The 19,272-nt window shown below is 44.3% G+C and overlaps 1 protein-coding gene across 2 annotated transcripts; it reads right to left on the reverse strand.

Moving 5' to 3' along the window:
* Window positions 1-7,642: 7,642 nt before the first annotated feature.
* MGP (matrix Gla protein) lies at window positions 7,643-18,684 on the reverse strand. 2 transcript variants are annotated; one of them, XM_081209618.1, is made up of 5 exons: window positions 18,545-18,684; window positions 13,596-13,736; window positions 11,696-11,731; window positions 8,589-8,670; window positions 7,643-8,021 (listed from the first exon to the last, which is right to left on the reverse strand). In XM_081209618.1, exons 2-5 carry the CDS (start codon window positions 13,654-13,656, stop codon window positions 7,883-7,885), a joined length of 318 nt encoding a protein of 105 aa, XP_081065744.1. In that variant the 5' UTR covers window positions 13,657-13,736; window positions 18,545-18,684; the 3' UTR covers window positions 7,643-7,882. The 2 variants fall into 2 exon arrangements, with proteins under 2 accessions (XP_081065744.1, XP_081065745.1); XM_081209619.1 differs by lacking the exon at window positions 18,545-18,684 and having other exon boundaries at window positions 13,596-13,868.
* Window positions 18,685-19,272: the final 588 nt, after the last annotated feature.

Genomic DNA, 19,272 nt, shown 5'->3' on the forward strand with positions numbered 1-19,272 from the left:
ATTTTTTAGACTTTACGCCATCACTTAGGACCAGATTTATCCCCCCCCCAAAAAAAACTATTTGCATTCAAACAACAATTCTCTTTGTACTTTGGATTTTCAGACAAGTAGCCAAGGAGAACATGAGGGTTTAAACAAATCGACGTGTTCTCCATTTACTTGGAAAAATGCTATTATTAGTGTTGGCTTGCAATTCCAACACCATGACATGAAAGCAGAGCGTTTGTTGGCCCCAGTAATCTTTGGCTACTTTGGAGAAGTTTGCTTAGTTAATCACTTAATGCTACCCAGCAACTAAAGTGTACTCGTACTCGTAAGCGAAGATGGATGGATTGCTTTGGAGGCCTCTCTAACCAAGATGGCAACTCTCTCTCTCACACACACACCCCAATAAAGAAAAGCGGAGCTGCGGAATCATCAAATTATTCCCATTCGGAAAAATGAAAAGGGCACACTCTCTTGGATCCATCACCTTTTTATTATTAATTTATTCATCATCATTATTAATACTTTTTCATTATTTACAGTATATAGCACCACAGACTTTCCTTATCTGAGTGCTTCATGTTCTGCAATGTATTTGACCCCCAGAGTGAGGCCACCGTGCCAGAGCATTCTGGAGGGTAAAAGCTGGCGAAGAGGTGTGGGGCAGGGAGGTGCACGGAAGGAGCGAATCTGGGCAGTTCTCTTTTGAAGTCACAAAAAAAATGTAGTAGATAGGTAGCCGTGTTGGTCTGCCATAGTCAAAATAAAAAAATTCCTTCCAGTAGCACCTTAAAGACCAACTAAGTTAGTTCTTGGTATGAGCTTTCGTGTGCATGCACACTTCTTCCAGTGTATCTGAAGAAGTGTGCATGCACACGAAAGCTCATACCAAGAACTAACTTAGTTGGTCTTTAAGGTGCTACTGGAAGGAATTTTTTTATTTTGACAAAAAAAATGGAAACTCCCCAAGCCTCCCTAAATAGAAGATGAAACACAGGTTCAAAGTTATGCTGGGTGATGATGATAACTGGAGGGTAGTATGCTGCCCTCCAAAATGTGGAACCTTTCGAAGTCTTTGTGTGTAATGCCAGCATTTGTGTCACCTGAAGCCCATAATTTAATCTGCATCACAGTGCATTTTGAGGCATGTACACACTAGGCCAGGGGTCAGCAAACATCAGTAGGGGGCCGGTCCACTGTCCCTCAGACCTTGTGGGGGCCGGACTATATTTTGAAGGGGGGGGAGAACAAATTCCTATGCCCCACAAATAACCCAGAGATGCATTTTAAATAAAAGGACACATTCTACTCTCATAAAAACACGCTGATTCCTGGACCATCCATGGGCCTGATTCAGAAGGCAATTGGGCCAGATCCAGCCCCCGGGCCTTAGTTTGCCTACCCATGCACTAGGCAATATTGTGCATCCAGTGCTGGGTGCAAGCAGCTTTTGAGGGGTACATCATCCCCGGGTCATCCCTCTCCCACACTATTCTGCTGGAAAGCTTGTACAGTCTACATCTCAAGGGCTTGTCGCCTACAGGAGTACACAGAGAGCACTTTCTCAACATCCTGATGGGGCAGACCTACTGGCATTGCAGAGCCGTGTCATTTCCCCTTCACCACGTTTAACTTGTCTGTGAATGAAACATGAAAAATAGGAAGCAGTACAGTATCTTAGCTGCCTCTGTATACTGATATATATATATATATATATATATATATTCCATACATCAGCATATCAACATATCATTTTCCAATTCCTCTCTTTCGAAAGATTCCAAGTATATGTATGTGTGTGCATATAATAATAATATATTATTTATACCCCACCCATCTGCCTGTGTTTCCCCATCCACTCTGGGTGGCTCCCAACAGACAATTAAAAACACGATAAAACATCTAGGAGGACTTGTGGGCTACGCACTGAGGTGATGGGACAATCGTCACAGTGTAAATGACCCCCGAAAGGTTATTCACCAGAAATTTAGAAAACAATTAGGTAATTACAACTAAAAAGGCTGGGGAGAAGACAGGAGAGAATGAACCAACATGTTTCTTACACCCTCTCAATTTTCAGTCTAAGCATATATCGTGTGTGAGAGTATATTCTTTAAAAAGCTCTGTGGAAACACTAATTGAGGGGAGGGGATTAGAGAACATCATTGTACACTAGTCTGAAGCATGCCCACCCATGTGTACAGGCAACCTGAATATTAGATGATGCTATCACCAAAGATCTGCATGATTGCAAACTGCTATGTACAAAGCTCACTGCAAAGACAGGCCCCTGTGTGTCTCAAAGGCTATGTATGTACACAGCCCTGCCACCTTATAGCACGCATGCCTGGATGGTCTACCTCGGTCCGCGTCACTTCCATCTTTCCAGTTCTTTGAAAGGGATCCACCGTAGACTGAAGGCCTAAATGCTTGACATTGCACATATTTAACAAATATAAAAGGCTGCTGTGTGTTTTAACGTTGCCACATTTAAAGGAAGGAATCCAAACTCCTGTGGTCAGTAGCGGGCTGGAAATATATTTACATAATCACTTAAGACTGGCACCAGCTTTGGGGCTCTGCCCGTTCCTTTGGCGTTGATAAACATGCCACATGGGTGCACTGAGTTCATGTGTATGAGTGAGTCCATGGGTGGCCTCTGCATGGTTTGGGGAACTAATGCTTGCGATTGATTTGGGATGAGATGGAAGCAAAGTTAGGTCTCCTAGAACGTGCTCGTCTCGTTTGGATATTTCCAAATATTTGTGGCTTTGGTTGCAGGGCCATAACTTTTCACAGTATAGCTCTATCTGTTGAGAGCCAAAGGCACTGAGGCAACGAAACGCCCAAGGTTGGGCTGGCAGTCTCAAAGGCTACTACAGAAGAGCCTTCTCAGAATAGCATGTACTAGTGCCTACTACGAGTAGTAGGCACTCAGAGAGAGTTTGTCTCTACCAAACATGTACTATATTACTTGTAGGTAATCCAGAATATTTAACATTGGACACCCACAACTTACTGGCAACCAGTTCTGTGGTACAGGTCTCCTTCTCCTCAGGGCCGTAGCTAGGGGGTGATGAGGTGGGCCCCCGCCAGGGGTGCAGACGAGAGGGGGGCACAAAATTGGCTAAAAATATGTCCATAAATATGTCTCTATAAATAAAATATCAATTATTGCCTCATAAGAAAAGGTTTTAATTAAAGGTTGAATTGAATGGGGGGGTTGGAGGAGAGGCAGAAAGAAGAACTAATTTTTCCATGGGTAGGGGGCACAATCTGGACGGTTCTGCCAGGGGTGCAAGATCACCTAGCTATGGCTCTGTTTCTCCTTGGAAGACTCTGGTGGAGAGAGAAGCAAAAAGGGGTTTCTTACAAGTGAGACATTCAGACTTTCTGGGTATTGAGATTGTTCTGATTCATTTCTTACAGTAGATTGCAGGTAGCCAATGTGGTACCCTCCAGATGTTGTTGGGACTACAATTCGCAACATTCTTGACCACCCGTCATACTGGCTGGGGATCATGGGAGCTGTAGTCCAACCACACCTGAAGGGCACCATATTGGCTACCTCTACAGTCTATTATCGCGAAAGGCCTAGGGCGGACATTTTGTGTGGCAAATTCTAATGCATACAGCTCTCCTTCCTAATCAGGAAACTGATTCATGCTTTCTGTATCTCCCAACTCCTTCTCTTCCCTCCACCTTCTGTATTGTTTATCCCTGTCTCTTGTACATGCCATCCATCTCTACTTATCATGGGGATGCAAAGTCCACCTCCTCTCTTTTTCTCCTTGACGCTTGGTGTTTTTCTCGCACGCCACCTTCTTCTCTCTCCCCGCACAGGCATCTGACTCTTCCCTCTTTGGAGGCTGCTCTATTTGCTCCATGTGCAATGGAACAGAAGATTTCACTAGCCAAAAGCATCAGCCTCAGTTCAGAGGTGGGCAAGGCACTTAAGAGTGGGTCAGGAGGATCCTGATGTTGGTCTTACCAAGGTTGTCTGGTGAACTTTGGTCCAAGTGCCCAGGGGCTGAAAAAGGAAGAGCCAGCAATACTCAGGAACAAGATCACCATCACATCGTTGTGGGGGCTTTTGCAGCAGTGCAGACTTGGTCTTGTCAGGCAAATCTAGCAGCCTTCTCTGGCTCATTGGGGAATCTCTTGTTTTCCTTTGGGCCTCTTTGTCCTTGTTATAGTTCACACTAAATGCAAGATGAGGTGCTAACAGGTATTAAAGGTGTGAATTTGTGAAGAGAGAAGCAAATAGCTGCACCGGCTAGATGAAGGAGTTATAGGTTATATAGCACATGTCAATACTACAATAGGGAAACTGCAGTTATGCTACTCCAAGTCACAGAGTTTTACCCAATGCAACACTCAGTTATGGTCCCATCAGTGCAAGGATCTCCACTTGTGCCATAGGACCTCCCTGCATAGCCCCCGACATCTGTTCAAGAAACTCCTCCGATCCTCTGGAGCAGATTTGGGCAGGGCATGTGTCATGCACAGGGGGGAAATTCCATTGCTCAGGCAGAAATCCTTGTGCTAACAGGATATATTAGTTGGATCCACCCACAGTCTGCAACACTTTTAACTGCTGGTATCTTCAACCCGGACATACTGGTAGTCAACATGGTGCCTCCAGATGTTTTGAACTACAACCAACATCATCCCTGACCATTGGCTATGCTGGCTGTGGTTGATTAGAGTTGTAGTCTAGCAACATCCAGATTCACCATGTTGGCTACTCCAGCCCCAACCTATGTAAAACCAGTTGCTCCATAACACATTCTTCCTTTCAATTTTGCATAGACCTTGACAGCCCAGTCTTATCTTTCCTGCTCTATTTTCTGGATCCCAAAATTCCTTACAAGCCTTCTTGCCTACTGGCCTGCCTAGGTATGGGCTAATCGGTCACAATCAGTTTCTCACTTTTCCAATCTTAAGTTCAGTTCTCCACATTCGAGGCCATCCACTTAGCTCAGCTGGTTACAGTGTGGGGCTGATAATGCCAATGTCGTGGGTGCCATCCCCCTATGTGCCAGCTGCATAGTCCTGCACTGCAGGGGGTTGGACTAGATGACACTCAGGGTCCCTTCCAACTCTACGATTCTGTGATTCTATGATTCTATTTCCACATCAGTTTGAGAATGTCTTAGCCCTCATGAAAATGCATCGGCCTTTTAGTGCAAATTTCTCCTATGAACACATTTTGCAAAGCAATTTCCACCAATATACACATTTTTATGCATATTTTACCCTAGTACATGCATCTTTGCACACATGACTGGAGAACTGCACTGCAAAATTCAGAAAAGTGAATTATGAAGAATGGCTGTGTTTTGGAAAGTGTGAGTTAAGTAGGTTCACCTTTAAATGCAAGCTAAATCCCATTTCTCCCCATTCCTAGCCCTGCCATTGGCCTCTCCAGTCCTTTTTCAGTTTGCTGGCCCCAGCCTAGAAAAGATTGTGCATGCTTGATCTGAAGTTCTTGACAGTAACCTGAGGGAGAAGCATTCATTGGAAGGGGTTGCTGGTTCAGCTTCATAGTTAAGCAGATCTCTATAATGTAATTTAGTGTTTTGTGAGGTCCTGCATGGACTGAGTCAATGTATAAGCAGGATGTGGTTTAATTGGGCTTTCCTCTATATTGGTGAGGGACATGGGTGGCGCTGTAGGTTAAACCACAGAGCCTAGGACTTGCCGATCAGAAGGAAGGCGGTTCGAATCCCCACAACGGGGTGAGCTCCCGTTGTTCGGTCGCAGCTAGCAGTTCGAAAGCACAAAGTGCAAGTAGATAAATAGGTACCGCTCTAGCGGGAAGGTAAACGGCGTTTCCATGTACTGCTCTGGTTTGCCAGAAGCGGCTTAGTCATGCTGGCCACATGTTTGTCTGCGGACAAATGCCAGCTCCCTCGGCCAATAAAGCGAGATGAGCGCCACAACCCCAGAGTCAGTCATGACTGGACCTAATGGTCAGGGGTCCCTTTACCTTTACTATATTGGTGACTGTGACATTAGTCCACCTTGAAGCTGTGTGGTATAGAACAGAGGTAGCCAACAGGGTGCCCTCCAGATGCTGTTGGACTTCAGCTCTCATCATTATAAGCCAACATCACCAATAGCCAGGGATGATGGGAATTGTAGTCCAACAACACATGGACAGCACTATGGTGGATATCTCTGGGTTGGAGCATTCACTATGAGGTAGGGAATTCAAATCTGAGTTCAAATCCCTACTCAGCCACAATGCTTCCTCAGTGTCCTTGGCCCAGTCCATGGGAAGTGGGGGGGGGGATGCAGGAATAAATATCCCCCAAACAAGGAGTTCACACCCCACTTGCCCCCACATTGCTGTACTCCAGTCATTAGCATGTACTATAATTTTTCTTTAAGAGATCTTATCATGTGGGAGATAATTCATATACTTTGCCCCTCCTGCGCACACCCACCCTGAAATTTGCTCTTCTACTGCCTCTGGTTCAGCCAATGTTCCTCCGTTTATCTTGCCTCAAAAGGCAATCGTGAGGATAAAAGAGGAAGATCATGCCTTGACCTCCTTGGAGGAAGGCTGGGATAAAAGTGTATAATAATAATAATTATAACCCAAACTAAAAAGCGGCAGGCTTTTGAGAGCTTGAATACTTCACAACATTGATCTTAGAGGTGATCCAAAAGGGAGACCAGCTTAAAAAGACTGGTGGAAACCATAAAATTATGAGTGAGTTTATAACTGACTAATATGAAAGCAACAGAAGTTCCCACATTCTAGGCAGAATGTAGAGTAAATATGCAAATGTGCAGTGGGGCCACGAGTTTCTGTGTCCACTCACCACTAGCATGCAACCCCTTTTTTCTTAAGTGGGAGGATTGTGTGTGTGTGTTATCAGTGGCATCGCGGGGGGGGGGGTGCGCCCCGGGTGCCATGTCTGAGGGGGTGACAAGAAGGCACCCCTTAGGGTGCTTGCCCCACCGCCCCAGGTGTGGCGGTGCAAGCAGCCATCATGCCACCACAGCCGCATGTGAAGGATCCTCCATTCACGGTGCAGCCGCGAGCAGAGGATCTGGCCATCGTCTGTACGGCGCTCGGGCGGTGCCAGCGGCAAACCGCTACGTACAGCACATGCACGGTGTCACACGCATGCGCTGCACGTAGCAACTCTGAACATGCGCCCTATGTAGCGATGCCATGCATGTGTCGTACGTAGCGGCGCAACGCATGCGCAGCCGGCGCTTTCCCCTGCCCCAGGTGTCGGTTAGCCTTCATTCGCCCCTGTGTGTTATATCAATGCACATGTATACAAAAAAATTGCCCTTCATAGCATACGTACTACAACTGCTGTGCAGTACCACTGTTCCACCATGTGCTCAGTGAACACACTTTGGTGAAGGTGTGAATATGCCCAAATCTGATTCAAACATTTCTGTAGCTACTTGCACCATTGAATCTGCTTTAGCCCATTGCCAAATCAGCCATCCAGGCCAGGCTATTATTGTGTGAAAGAACAATTTTACTGCCATTCCTAGAGTCCATCCAACAAAACAAAACAAAAGTATCTGTTAGGTTTTTAAAAAACTGCTAAGCAAGTGAGTACAATTATAGACGCCAGTTTCTTGGCATGGGAGTGACCCAAAGAAAACTCTTGAGTTTTGAACAAACAGTATCAAACCAGAAGTTTATTTCATAATAAACACCCACATCCTTCTTTGCCCAACCACCACTATGTCAGCATTGTGCTAATTAACACAGAATCTAGAAATCATTAGCTACAGAAGAATGAAGCAGCAGGTGGGATAACATACAGTTAACAAGCAACAATACATTTTGGAGATGTCACTCTTTGTAGATACAGGAAACCCAGGCTCCAGGCACTGGGAACGGCGATTCTTGATGTTCTTATTTGCCACGTCTGTGCCCAAAGAAGCGCCTGTAGGCAGAGGCATAGCCGTAGCGCATGGCGTAACGCTCACAGGGATTGTAATCTTCGCAAATCTCCCGCTGCTGTTCCTGGGGGGTCTTGTTGCGCTCTCTGATCCTGCTCACAGTAGCAAGAGGGGAAGATGGGTAGGGGGGGTGGAGAGACAAAATATTATTATGACTTACATCTACTTCCGCTTTTCCAGCTGCATCTTTGCAAGGCTTTAAGTGATTTCTAATTCTGTCCACAAGCACGTGCAAAAAACCTCTGCAAAGTCTTGAAAGGGTTTGTCATTTTTTAGAAATATGGCAGCTTTCACACAAATGTCGTCTACGAAAATATGGGTGACACTGTGTGCAGAGTCTGACCCTGAGATGAAAACATGTGGGCAGGTGTTGTTTCTATGGCTTAGAAGCGGCACATGCAATAGGATCCTGGGGCAATTCTGCAGAGGATCTAGTAGAGATTTTTGATATTATCACAGGGTCCTGGGGGGCTATTCCATGGAGGATCTAATAATAGGGATCATGACTCTTGCCATTAGCAATGCGTCATTTTCAGATTCTCCCAGTTTACCATTTTCCAGTTCAGTTCATTTTCCAATGGCTTCTCTCTTGCCTAAGAAAACACATCCTCTCCATTCCCCACTCACCATGAATAACTCTGGACACTAAGAAGACGTACCTTTCCTGCACAACTTGGTTCCTCCTGTTCTCAGGTGGAGTTCTCATGAAGATGTTGGCGTGCCTTCTGTTAATGAAGGGACCTGGAGGGATAGGTATTCATCATTATTATGAGGTTGAACCGAAGGCCAACAGTTCTATACAAAGAAAAGCATTGCTCTCTTCCCGTATCCTCCCAATATCAGTCTTTGTGATGGCCAATACAACCAGCTTGGTCTATACATTCTTGCCTTTCTGCTGTTAATAGCGACTCATGCCCTCTCATTTCCAGTTTTCAATGGGCGCTTTCAGATGGCCAAAAGCCATTTTTGGCTACAGCTAAGCCTTAATGCATGAAGGAGGCTACTGTAAGAGGTGAGACTGATGAGTTTCTCCAAGAACTCTGCAACAAAGGACAGCAGGAGAGAGGCACAGTGGTGAAGATAATGGCAGAGGGCAGGTGGGCAGGTAATACTGATAGGCAGGGTTGCACACTTTCGCCAAATATGCCATCACCATTTCTTCACACCGGTCGAGTCAAAAGCACTGCGCCGGTTCACAACGGAAAGCTCTACAGTGCTGCTGCAATGCAAGCTCTAACCAATTTTACAACAGCACCTTAAGAAATCAGCATCATAGGCGGAAGAAATGCAGGAATGCAATGGCCTGGGAAGACCCAGAAGAAGAAGAAGAAGAAGAAGAAGAAGAAGAAGAAGAAGAAGAAGAAGAAGAAGAAGAAGAGGAGGAGTTTGGATTTGATATCCTGCTTTATCACTCCCCTTCAGGAGTCTCAAAGCGGCTAACATTCTCCTTTCCCTTCCTCCCCCACAACAAACACTCTGTGAGGTGAGTGGGGCTGAGAGACTTCAGAGAAGTGTGACTGGCCCAAGGTCACCCAGCAGCTGCATGTGGAGGAGCGGAGACGCAAACCCGGTTCCCTAGATTACAAGACTACCGCTCTTAACCACTACACCACACTGGCTCTCAGAACATTCTACATTCTCATGAACAAATTAAAGAAATAATGTTAGTGCTGAAGAGGACAGAGGGAGGTAGAGCTAGGTAGCTTCCTCTAGTTCTTAGATATAAGAGTTTAAGAATGGCTAAGGAGTGTCACATCCAGTTGGTTCCCGCAGTGCTTTCTTTGGGCTAGATTGAATTAGTGCAACATGATTGTGGTTCCATCATCTCCATAGAGACATCACCCCACACTCTAATTGAAAATACTTCTAATATTTTCCCTTGCATAAATATCCTTCTTGCCGCATCACTTTTTCCTTTCTTGGCATTTATATATTTGCCAACACTTGTGTGTGGTTAATCTATCAGTTTTCATTTGGCTAAGATAGGCAAAAGTTAATCGGTTCTGCTTTGCTATTTCAACAACTCAGTGTCTCCAGTATGTGAAATATTTTGTTGTGTGTGTTTTTCCCTCTGTGAGTTTCCCAGCTGAATGAAATATTTCTGGTATTTAGGACATTCAGGAAAAATACCCAGCATCAGTAGCCCTCGCCACTACGACCACAGAAATAAAAACAGCCACCATCCCCTCAGTCTAAAACTCTTCTGGCAAGCTCAAAAATCACTCGAGAAGTTTCAGATGACTCCCATCATCCCCACCCAGTGTGAACAGTGATCAGGGATGATCAGCATTCTAGTCCGAAAGATTTGAAGGACAGCAAGTGGGGAAAACCTTTCCTAGAGAAGATGGGCATATTTAGGGACAACAGTTAAGCTTCATATTGCAGATAGAGCTTAAAGGTGGATCCTGGATCTGAAAGGATTGGAATCCTATCCTGTTTTATTTTCATCTCAAGAGCTCTTGCAAAATGACTCTGCAACTACGTATCTGCATTTTGCATCCTATTTGTCAAGTGACTCAGTGTCTATCTTTCCTATTTCTCTTTGTATTCTCCCTAGTTGTTTTAATTTGACTTAAAAGCCCTATATCTTTGCAATGAACCAACCTCCCCCTTACCTTTACTTCTAATTCATACTTATTTAACAGCCCAAACCTACGTACGTTGACTTAAGTTGCTGGAAGCAAGCCTTGCTGTGTTCAGTCCTGGGCAAGAACGTACAAACTTGCTACCTAAGGGGTCAGACATGCTCCTGCGAGTGTTTCAGAGGCCTGTGGGCTAGCTGTGCAGGTCTTTTCAGTTCATGGTAGTCCCTTACTGGTCTACCAAATGGTTAGGTACTGGAACGGGGCTTGCATGAGTTGTGAAATCTGCAGTGCTGACTTTCTGCACTGAGAATGAAGATGTCCCGGGGGAAATAGCCCTTGCCTTGCCCTTCCCCAGAACACAGTTTGCACTCCACATTGGGAACATAGGCTGCCTGCAGTAGTGACTCCCTCTAACAGCAAACCAGCGTGATGAGAGCCACATGATTAAAACCAAAATGGGTCCGCTAAGAAACAAAGGAGAGATATTTGCATGCTCAGGGGTTTACAAACACACACACCTTACAAAAAAAACCCACTGCCAATAGCCACAGGATGTTAAGCTTCTGTTCCAGCTGAAGGTCCACAGTCTATTGAGCATGCTGAGATTGCTCTCTTGGCAAATGAGGAACTGGGGGAGCAGGGAAAGGAGGGGTGGAGTGCAGTGACTGGAAGAGTGGCTGGAACTGTGAACAGGAGCACTTCTAGTAAGAAGAAGGATAAACTGCAACATCTGGTTGCAGGTCTCACTGGTTATTGTCTGTTCTCATCCTGCCAATCTCAGAATTGCCTTCTGCATTGCAGAATGCAGGAAAGGTAATAACAGGGTTTGATACTCTTATGTGTCAAAAATTCTGTACCTGTGGAAAACTAGTATATCAAGGAGGGCAGGTATTGTCTCTCTTTGTCCCTAACTTGCTAGATGTCAACATGCAGATTGTCTATTTCATGGTGGAGAAATCAAATGTACCATTACCCTTGACTGGACAGATTGGACAGACTGAAGGCAGGGAAGTGATGGTGGCGCATTCCTTAATTTTTATTCCTTGGATCAAGTAGAGGAAAAATATTTTACAAGGATCTCATAAAGTGGCATGGCAAGAGAATTTGGGATGTCCACAAAATCCAAAAAGTGAACCTCAAGCATCACAATAAATCACAGAGTACATAATAACGTTTCTTACTTGTAAATTCATGCGATTCAATACTCTCGTGAGACTCTGTGACAGGGAAAAGAAAACAAGGCAGTGTGTAAATTCATTGTTAAGAAAACAAAGATGGATATACATGAAAAAATATAAGAATAGCCTTGCTGGACCAGATCAAAACTGTCTTGTCCATAATGTAGCCTTCTAACATAGCTTACCAGATGCCCCAGTCCAGTTCACAAGCAAGGCATGATGAGGTCCATAATTCCTTGTTGTTTGTTCACAGTGTCAGAGATATACTGGTACTGGACATGAAGGTTTCATTCTAAGCTACTATGAATAATAGCTAACCAGTGCTTTTTTTCTTTAAAAAAATGTTTAGGGGTACTCTCATTTCCCTACTCATATTGAAATACTGCCCCTCAATGAGGCCAAACTTAGTTTCACAAAATGTTTAGGGGTTTGCATACCCCTGCATCCCCCCCAGAAAAAAGCACTGTAGCTAACAATAGATGTAGCCCCTTAAAGAATACACTGATTCCTCCGAAAAGCCATTTGTGCTAGTGACAATCATAGCGTCAGATAAAACCAATGCATCAATCAAATGGAGGAATAAGAAATAACGCTATGATCTTTTGGTTATGGCATGGAACTGGAATCAGAAGAATCTTTGAATGTTCTCCATTTCAGTGGTAGAAATAGAAGTGCATGTTTTAAGTTTCCTATGGAAATGAGGGGAACATAAAAATGTATAACTGTATAACTTTGGCTGTGTTCCTGAATGCATTTATTTTGCGATTCCTGAATGTATGCACTTACCCTTTCCATTTGCATTTCTAAAATGTTGCACTGACTTAGTTCAGCATGGGTGAATGCTTAATATTTATTAGATCACATTGATAAAATATATAATAGTTCTCAGAATAAAAGAATGCTAAGAAAAGTACAAAGCAATGGACACAGATTGTTATTTTGGGGTTAGATAGGTAAATCCCACCTAACATTAATGAATAAATCACAGAGTGGCAGGTATGAAAGGTACCAAAAATCTAAGCAAAATTTAGCAATTTGGTGGAAGCAGACACAACCAAATCATTTTTGATAGGCTGCTCACATTATAACATTCTATCTCAAATCAATCCACTTCACGTAATTGTGCCACAAGAAGGAGGGAGAAACCAAATATGTATTCATATAATTATAGGCAGATAAATCCTAACCATTCAAGGGAGCAAGAGCTGATTTGGACTCTGCCAGTGAAGCGAACTGACAATCCCAGTGAAGATGCTCGCCAATTGCACACTGGATAACCTGCTTTCCAACCTCAGACAAGATAAGCCACTTGTCTAGGACTTCCCCATCACTCCCATTTGCCCATCCCTGAGGTTTCAAAAGAAGCAGCTAGAATTTCTGGGACAAGTGTTCTTCTTTAACCCAGTGGGCTACTCATGAAGCATCGTTCGATTAAAATTCATCAAAATTCATCTTATTGATCTACCCCACAGAGAATCGGGTAGTCCTTTAACACAGTGAAATCCCAATGGGCCGCTCTTGTTGAAAAAGTAGTCTACGCATTTTGAAGACAATTGGAAAATCTGCCCCTAAGATTTTCTAGGCTAGCAACAGAGGTTTCCATTGTGTGTGCATGTCCCACGCATACATTCCCTGGTGGTGTTTAAGATAAAAAGGGGCTGTGAGTGATTGAGAACAGAATGGTTTGTATCAGGCATGAAATAGAAAGAAGAGAGCTCAATTTGGACAGTGTAGAGGAACCAGAGGAGACAAGTGTGGAAAGGATGCCAAGGATGTAAATTATGACAGAAGGGTAAGTGGCAAAGAGGGGAAGTGAAAATTCAACCAAAGTGTGTGGCCAGAACATTCAGTTCCTGTGACAAACTATTCTCCCAAATGACTAGCAATAAAAGACATCACCTACCGTAACAGAAAGCTGCCATCATCAGGACGGCCAGAAGCGCAAGGATGATGAGGCTCCGCATGGTTTCTCTCTTTGCCCCTCTCTCTCTGCGACTGTCTTCTTCTCTGTTTCCACCGAGGACAGCTAAAGCCTCTGGGCAAGCTGCAAAGTTTAGCAGGGGAGTGTTTATTAAAACAGCAACAGCTGGGGAGCCAGAGAGTCAGATGAAGGGGGCCTGAGGAAGGCAGGAGGGACCTACTGGCACTTGCACTCCAGGAGGAGACTGTTATAAAACACCTCTCCTCGTGGCTTTAAGATCTGCCTCTGGTGGGAGTGGGCAAGCTGCCTTCCCCTCCCTTTCTTCAGAGGGAGGACTCCACAGTTCAAAAGGAGGTGAGCTGTTAACTCTGCATGTTCCAGAAAACGTTGGTCTGTGGAGGGCTGGCCCATGAATTGGGCTCCTCCTAAACATATGTGTTTAATTTTATAATTTATCCTCTGATTTTCTTGCCTTTCCCACATTCATACACAGTTCTGGAACTTTGCAGCCCATCATCCCTCCAGGTACATTCACTACGTTTACCACTTTCCCTGGGGCATGTTCATTTAAGAATTCATTTTAGCATTGGCTTCTCTTCTCTAAACTCCATCTGCCTGAGCCAGACCTATTGCTTTGTATTCCACTGTCACCAATTGTCTGATTCCTACATCTCTCCTAAGGGTACCAAATAAGTCCCCCTCAGATCCCGCTTTGAACTTATGCTTTCTGTGGCCTGGTTCTCAGAGTGGTGGTAAACTTGTTTGTGGCCTAAGACACTACCAGGGATGTGTGACTCTATTAATTTCTGTTTCTCATTTTTCTAATCTTAAGATGCTCGGTCCTCTACATTTACACATCAGTTTGTGATTTATTTTTTACCGTCCCTTTGAAAATATGCCAGCATTTTAATGTGATTTTCTCCAAATAGACACAATTTTGTATACAATGTTGCCTAATATAATGCATTTTGTGTGTGTTATTTTCACTAATATATACATTGATATGCACACTTTACCTTGGTAGCTGCATTTTTGCACACATTACTTGGTTGGACAACTGCACTGCAAAATTAAGTGCGAATTTTGAGGGACAGCTGCTACGGTTTGTGTACTGTTTTGGAAAGTGCAAATTACATAATTTTGATGCATATTGAATCCAATTTGTCCCTCATCCCTAACCAATGCAAGTCAGGACTGAATGCTTCTCTACACACACAAAAATACCTCCACACAGGAAATTAGAAGCCAGAGTGAAAGGTTTCTAACCTGTTCTTCGCCATTACTTACATGTTTTCTATGAGGAGATGCTTTTTTAGGTGTGGAGGAGCATTCAGTGATGTAAGGGCCCACACTTTTGGCCTGAACTGAAATAGTGCAGCCCAAACACAGGTTGGAAACCTTGATGAGGTCCAAACTAGATATGACCAAGGCAGTCACATTTGTTCTTGGCATGACTCCTATTCATGCCCAAAATGGGATCCCAAAAAGGGATCTACTTAATGTAGCAAAAAAATAAATAAATGTGTGTGAGTGAGGAGAACTGATCTGTCCCCCATTTTACTCAATTGCTGTAGAAATGAACCACTACTAGAAATGAACCAAGTCAGGGTGAGGAGGGCACTTAAGTGATGGAGTATGGGCAGGAAAAGTGACATGGGGGAGAGTAAGAGAATAAATGTGCTCTTTTCAGATACTCAAGAGGAGTTGTGGTTTTTTTCATTATGCTACTAGATTTTAAGCTAAACAGCTTGGTTCCATATTGGGCTTTGTTAATGTGGGCCTTCAGGTCTGCTGAGCATCTACTCACACAGATACCCAGGAAGAAGATGCAAGTTCAATTGTTCAAATTGGTCTCTTGGCCGATTCAGAAACCATATGGCAAAATCACGGTGCCTGAACTCTTTGGTAGCTTTCCAGAAGATAATGTGCCACCCCCATAATAGGCCAGAACGGTAACAAGAGCAGTCTGCACATCAAAAAGGTGAATTTTTAGCATCACATCAAAAATGGATTTGAATATCAGTTGCATTGTTGCAATTCATTAACACCACAGTCCTATGCATGCCTACCTAGAAATAAGTATGTATGAAGCATGTATGGCAGGGCAGGCTAGCTGGAGCCCCTCCAGATGTTGCCAGACTACAACTTACACACACACACACACCTGACCATTGGCCATGCTGGTTAGACATCCCTGTAGCCAGGATGGAGCAGAAATGATAGGCATGGAAAACAATATCCCCCCCCCCGATGAAGTTCTACTTCCCCCCTTCCTTGGATGTACAGTGGTACCTCGGGTTACATACGCTTCAGGTTACATACGCTTCAGGTTACAGACTCCGCTAACCCAGAAATAGTACCTTGGGTTAAGAACTTTGCTTCAGGGTGAGAACAGAAATTGTGCTCCGGCGGCGCGGTGGCAGCGGGAGGCCCCATTAGCTAAAGTGGTACCTCAGGTTAAGAACAGTTTCAGGTTAAGAACGGACCTCTGGAATGAATTCAGTACTCAACCCGAGGTACCACTGTACTAGAAAGGGAAAGTAGCACAGAATGAAAAGCTCTCTGAATAAACTGAATTGGGATTAAGATCCCAAGTTCCTAGAAATCAAGAACAGAGGAATATTTACTCATCTGTAAACTTAACAATTACCCACAATGGAATATGTGGTCATACTCAAACCACTTGTAAAACCACATTCAGAATAAAACTAACTGGCTACACGGAGCAGTCACAAGTGCCAAATCAATCCAGATCTGGGCTGTCTGAACAGCTTGCTAGCCCATAAGCTTCTGGAGCCATACAGCCAAACAAGACATTGAACACTTAAGTTTGTTCTGGCTATTGGGGCACATTTTTCAGCTATTCCTGAGGTTTTATGAACTTTTATTTTTTTACATGTCCTTGATGCGTAAAATTAAGGCAGGGGTCTTTAGAAGTAGTGGTCTTGGGAGCAGATAGCAACATGTGCCCCGCTGGAATAAAGGGGGAGAGGTGGCCACTATCCAAGGTGGAAATGTTCTTCCTCCACTGTTGGAGACGATGCGCCTTCCTGGATGCCAGTTTCTGGGAATCCCAAGTGGGAAGAGCCCTGTTGCCCTCAGGCCAAGTTTGTGGGCTTCCCATAGGCTTCTGGTTGGCCACTTTGAGAAGAGAATACTGGACTAGATGAACCTTAGCCTGGTCTATCTGAGCTCTTCTCATGTTCTTATAATATGAAACTCCCCAGGAGTAGGCAGGAACTCACACTACTCCCTTTGGCAAAAATACTTTGGAAGTGGAGAATGTCCAAATCATGTTGGAATTGGCAGGGCCAGGAAATAGCTCGCTCCAAACCCATAGCCCTCTTCCAAGTTCTGTGAGCATGTGGAAAGAAACAGAGAAAGCAGAAAGGAAAAGACTGTTTATAAGCACTATCCCCAGATGAATAAAGGACTTCTTTTCCCCAGTATCGGACCTTTCCTTCTCAGTCATCAACCTCATCTTTGTTCAAACACTGCTTCTCTCTGAGATTTGTATTCACTGGGAGGTTGAGCCAGAAATGTAGCCCCTGACATGAATCCATCCCAGTCTCTCATACCAGCTTCCCTTCCACCCCTTGTTCCCCAGCTCCGCCTAGATTTTTTAGTCTCCTTTAAGGATAGTCACTTGCTTGGTAAGGAATTGCTTCTGTCCCCCAGAGTTCAGATTTACAGAACGTGGATTTTATGAGGCAACTGCATATCACGGCCCCTCTGGTGTCTGCAGGCCTCAGTGCTTCCAAGAAAAGATGGCTGAGGCAAAGGGAGGGAGAAAGAACAGAAGAAAAATAAGCTTGGGAGAAAGGCTTCAGGTGAGGAGGGGACAAGCTGTAAAGAGACTTCTAACAGTGATGCGTTGTCACAAAAAGCAGGGCCCAATTCACTTTCTTAACAGCCATTCTTGTCGTCAGCCTTTCTCCAAGAGCATTCTGGGAGAAAGGCCGCCACCGTTTCTCTGGCTAACTTTTTCCTCCTTGGTCTCTTTTGATTTGTTACCTCTGTCACCACATTAATTGCCAACATTACCGAAGCGTGGATGGGTTTTTTAAACACCATGTTGATACTATAAACATCTTACCCACAAAATGCCTAACATTTTCCGAGGGCAACTAAGAGCTTGGTAAGGATTTTGTTAACATAATAAAGTTTCAGTGAAAGGCCTTATTTTGATCCATCCAGGTTTTCATCAGCATGTCAATGACCTATGGCTGGCAACTCAGAGAAACACTGACATTTTTCTGGGTGTCATCATGACAACACCTGGAAGAATTTTACTTGTTTATAATCAATATGTTCAGGAAGTTCTTTGCCAGAAACATTGCTGCTTTCAGTTCTGAGCCAGAATTCATGGAAAGTAATGTCAACCATTTTCACCCAAATTACCTGGCTGCAAACAAGCAGCTTCTTCCATCATTGTCAATGACAGGAGAGAATCATTTAGAGAAATGGAACAGCCACCAATATTTTTACACAGCCTGATCTGTAGCCTCTTTCAAAGGGGAAGAAGAGTATTATTGCTCGTGTGCCTGTCCTAAGTCTCTTTAATTATAAGCAAGTATCATTGAGACTGATCTTGAGTTTCCTAGTCAGCAAAAGCCCAGATCAGCCCATTTTAAAATCCTACAACCCAAAACAGGTAATCCATACACATTAGCACCCTCAGATCCACTTTTCTTCTCAGATTTTACAATTTTGCAGCATCTTTCTTTTTGTAGGCAAAACCCAGGAGCAAGTATTGACTCAGTAAATGACGATTCTGCATTTGTTGGGCTGTCAAAAAAGTAGCTCTCTGGATCTTTTCACATTGAACTGGTTCATAGCAGCAAGTCACTGCATCTCTGCCATTTACTTCTTATAATTTTGCATGTGCAAGGCACCCCCATACAGACATTAGTAAGGTCCTGCATACTCACTGTAATGTGCTGCACTTCCTTCTGTAGACAGGACTTGCCTGAAGGTTCTCTTCTCCCAGTGTCCCTGCAGTCTTCACTGGCAAAGAAGGGGACCTTTTTATCTGTGATAAGTGACCCCTCCCTCCCAAAGCCCTCCCTCTCCCTATGCATCCTCCTCCAGTCTGGCACCTCTTTTCTAAACATTGCCTTCCCTCACTCAGGAAATCAGAAACCTCAGGAAATTGAACCAGGAGAGTGTATGAACACGGACGTCAGTGGCGAACGGGGTCAAAGCCACATCTTGGGGGCAGAGTGTCTGTGCCTAAGCCATTAACCACTAAGGGCCTTGAATGGAGGCCTTGAAAGGCAGTAGGAGTTTTGAATGGGGGCTCTTTGATGGCCAGATCTCCTCTGTCCTCATTCCCTCCTCCAGCAATCCTGTACCACAAGCACTCTCAGACAAGAGCACACTTGCAAAGTCTTGTGGATAAATACAGAAGCCCTCGAAACCCTTACCATTTGGTTTGCATTCCTTAGTGGGAGAGGAAAGTAGGAGTGAAAAGTACTTGGGCTTTTCTGTTCGTATTCTCTTCTCTCCTCCACCCCCATCCCCCCAGCCAAAGAGAGAGAGAGAGAGAGAGAGAGAGAGAGAGAGAGAGAGAGAGAGAGAGAGAGAGAGAGAGATATGTTGAAGATTAAGAGAACACAGAACGAAGTATTTAAACTAAGTGGGAGTTTGGCACTCAAAG

The sequence above is a fragment of the Podarcis bocagei genome (genome assembly GCF_964188305.1).
Source record: "Podarcis bocagei genome assembly, chromosome: 10".
In the NCBI taxonomy this organism is placed as follows: Eukaryota; Metazoa; Chordata; class Lepidosauria; order Squamata; family Lacertidae; genus Podarcis; species Podarcis bocagei.

Bases quoted from the DNA above. Each gene is read 5' to 3' on its own strand.
- MGP (XM_081209618.1), bottom strand. From the start codon at position 13,656: ATGCGGAGCCTCATCATCCTTGCGCTTCTGGCCGTCCTGATGATGGCA. The intron at 8,671-11,695 runs GTAAGAAACGTT...CTATCCCTCCAG, and splicing joins TGAATCGCATGAATTTACAA to GTCCCTTCATTAACAGAAGG. The intron at 8,022-8,588 runs GTACGTCTTCTT...TACTGTGAGCAG, and splicing joins AACCAAGTTGTGCAGGAAAG to GATCAGAGAGCGCAACAAGA.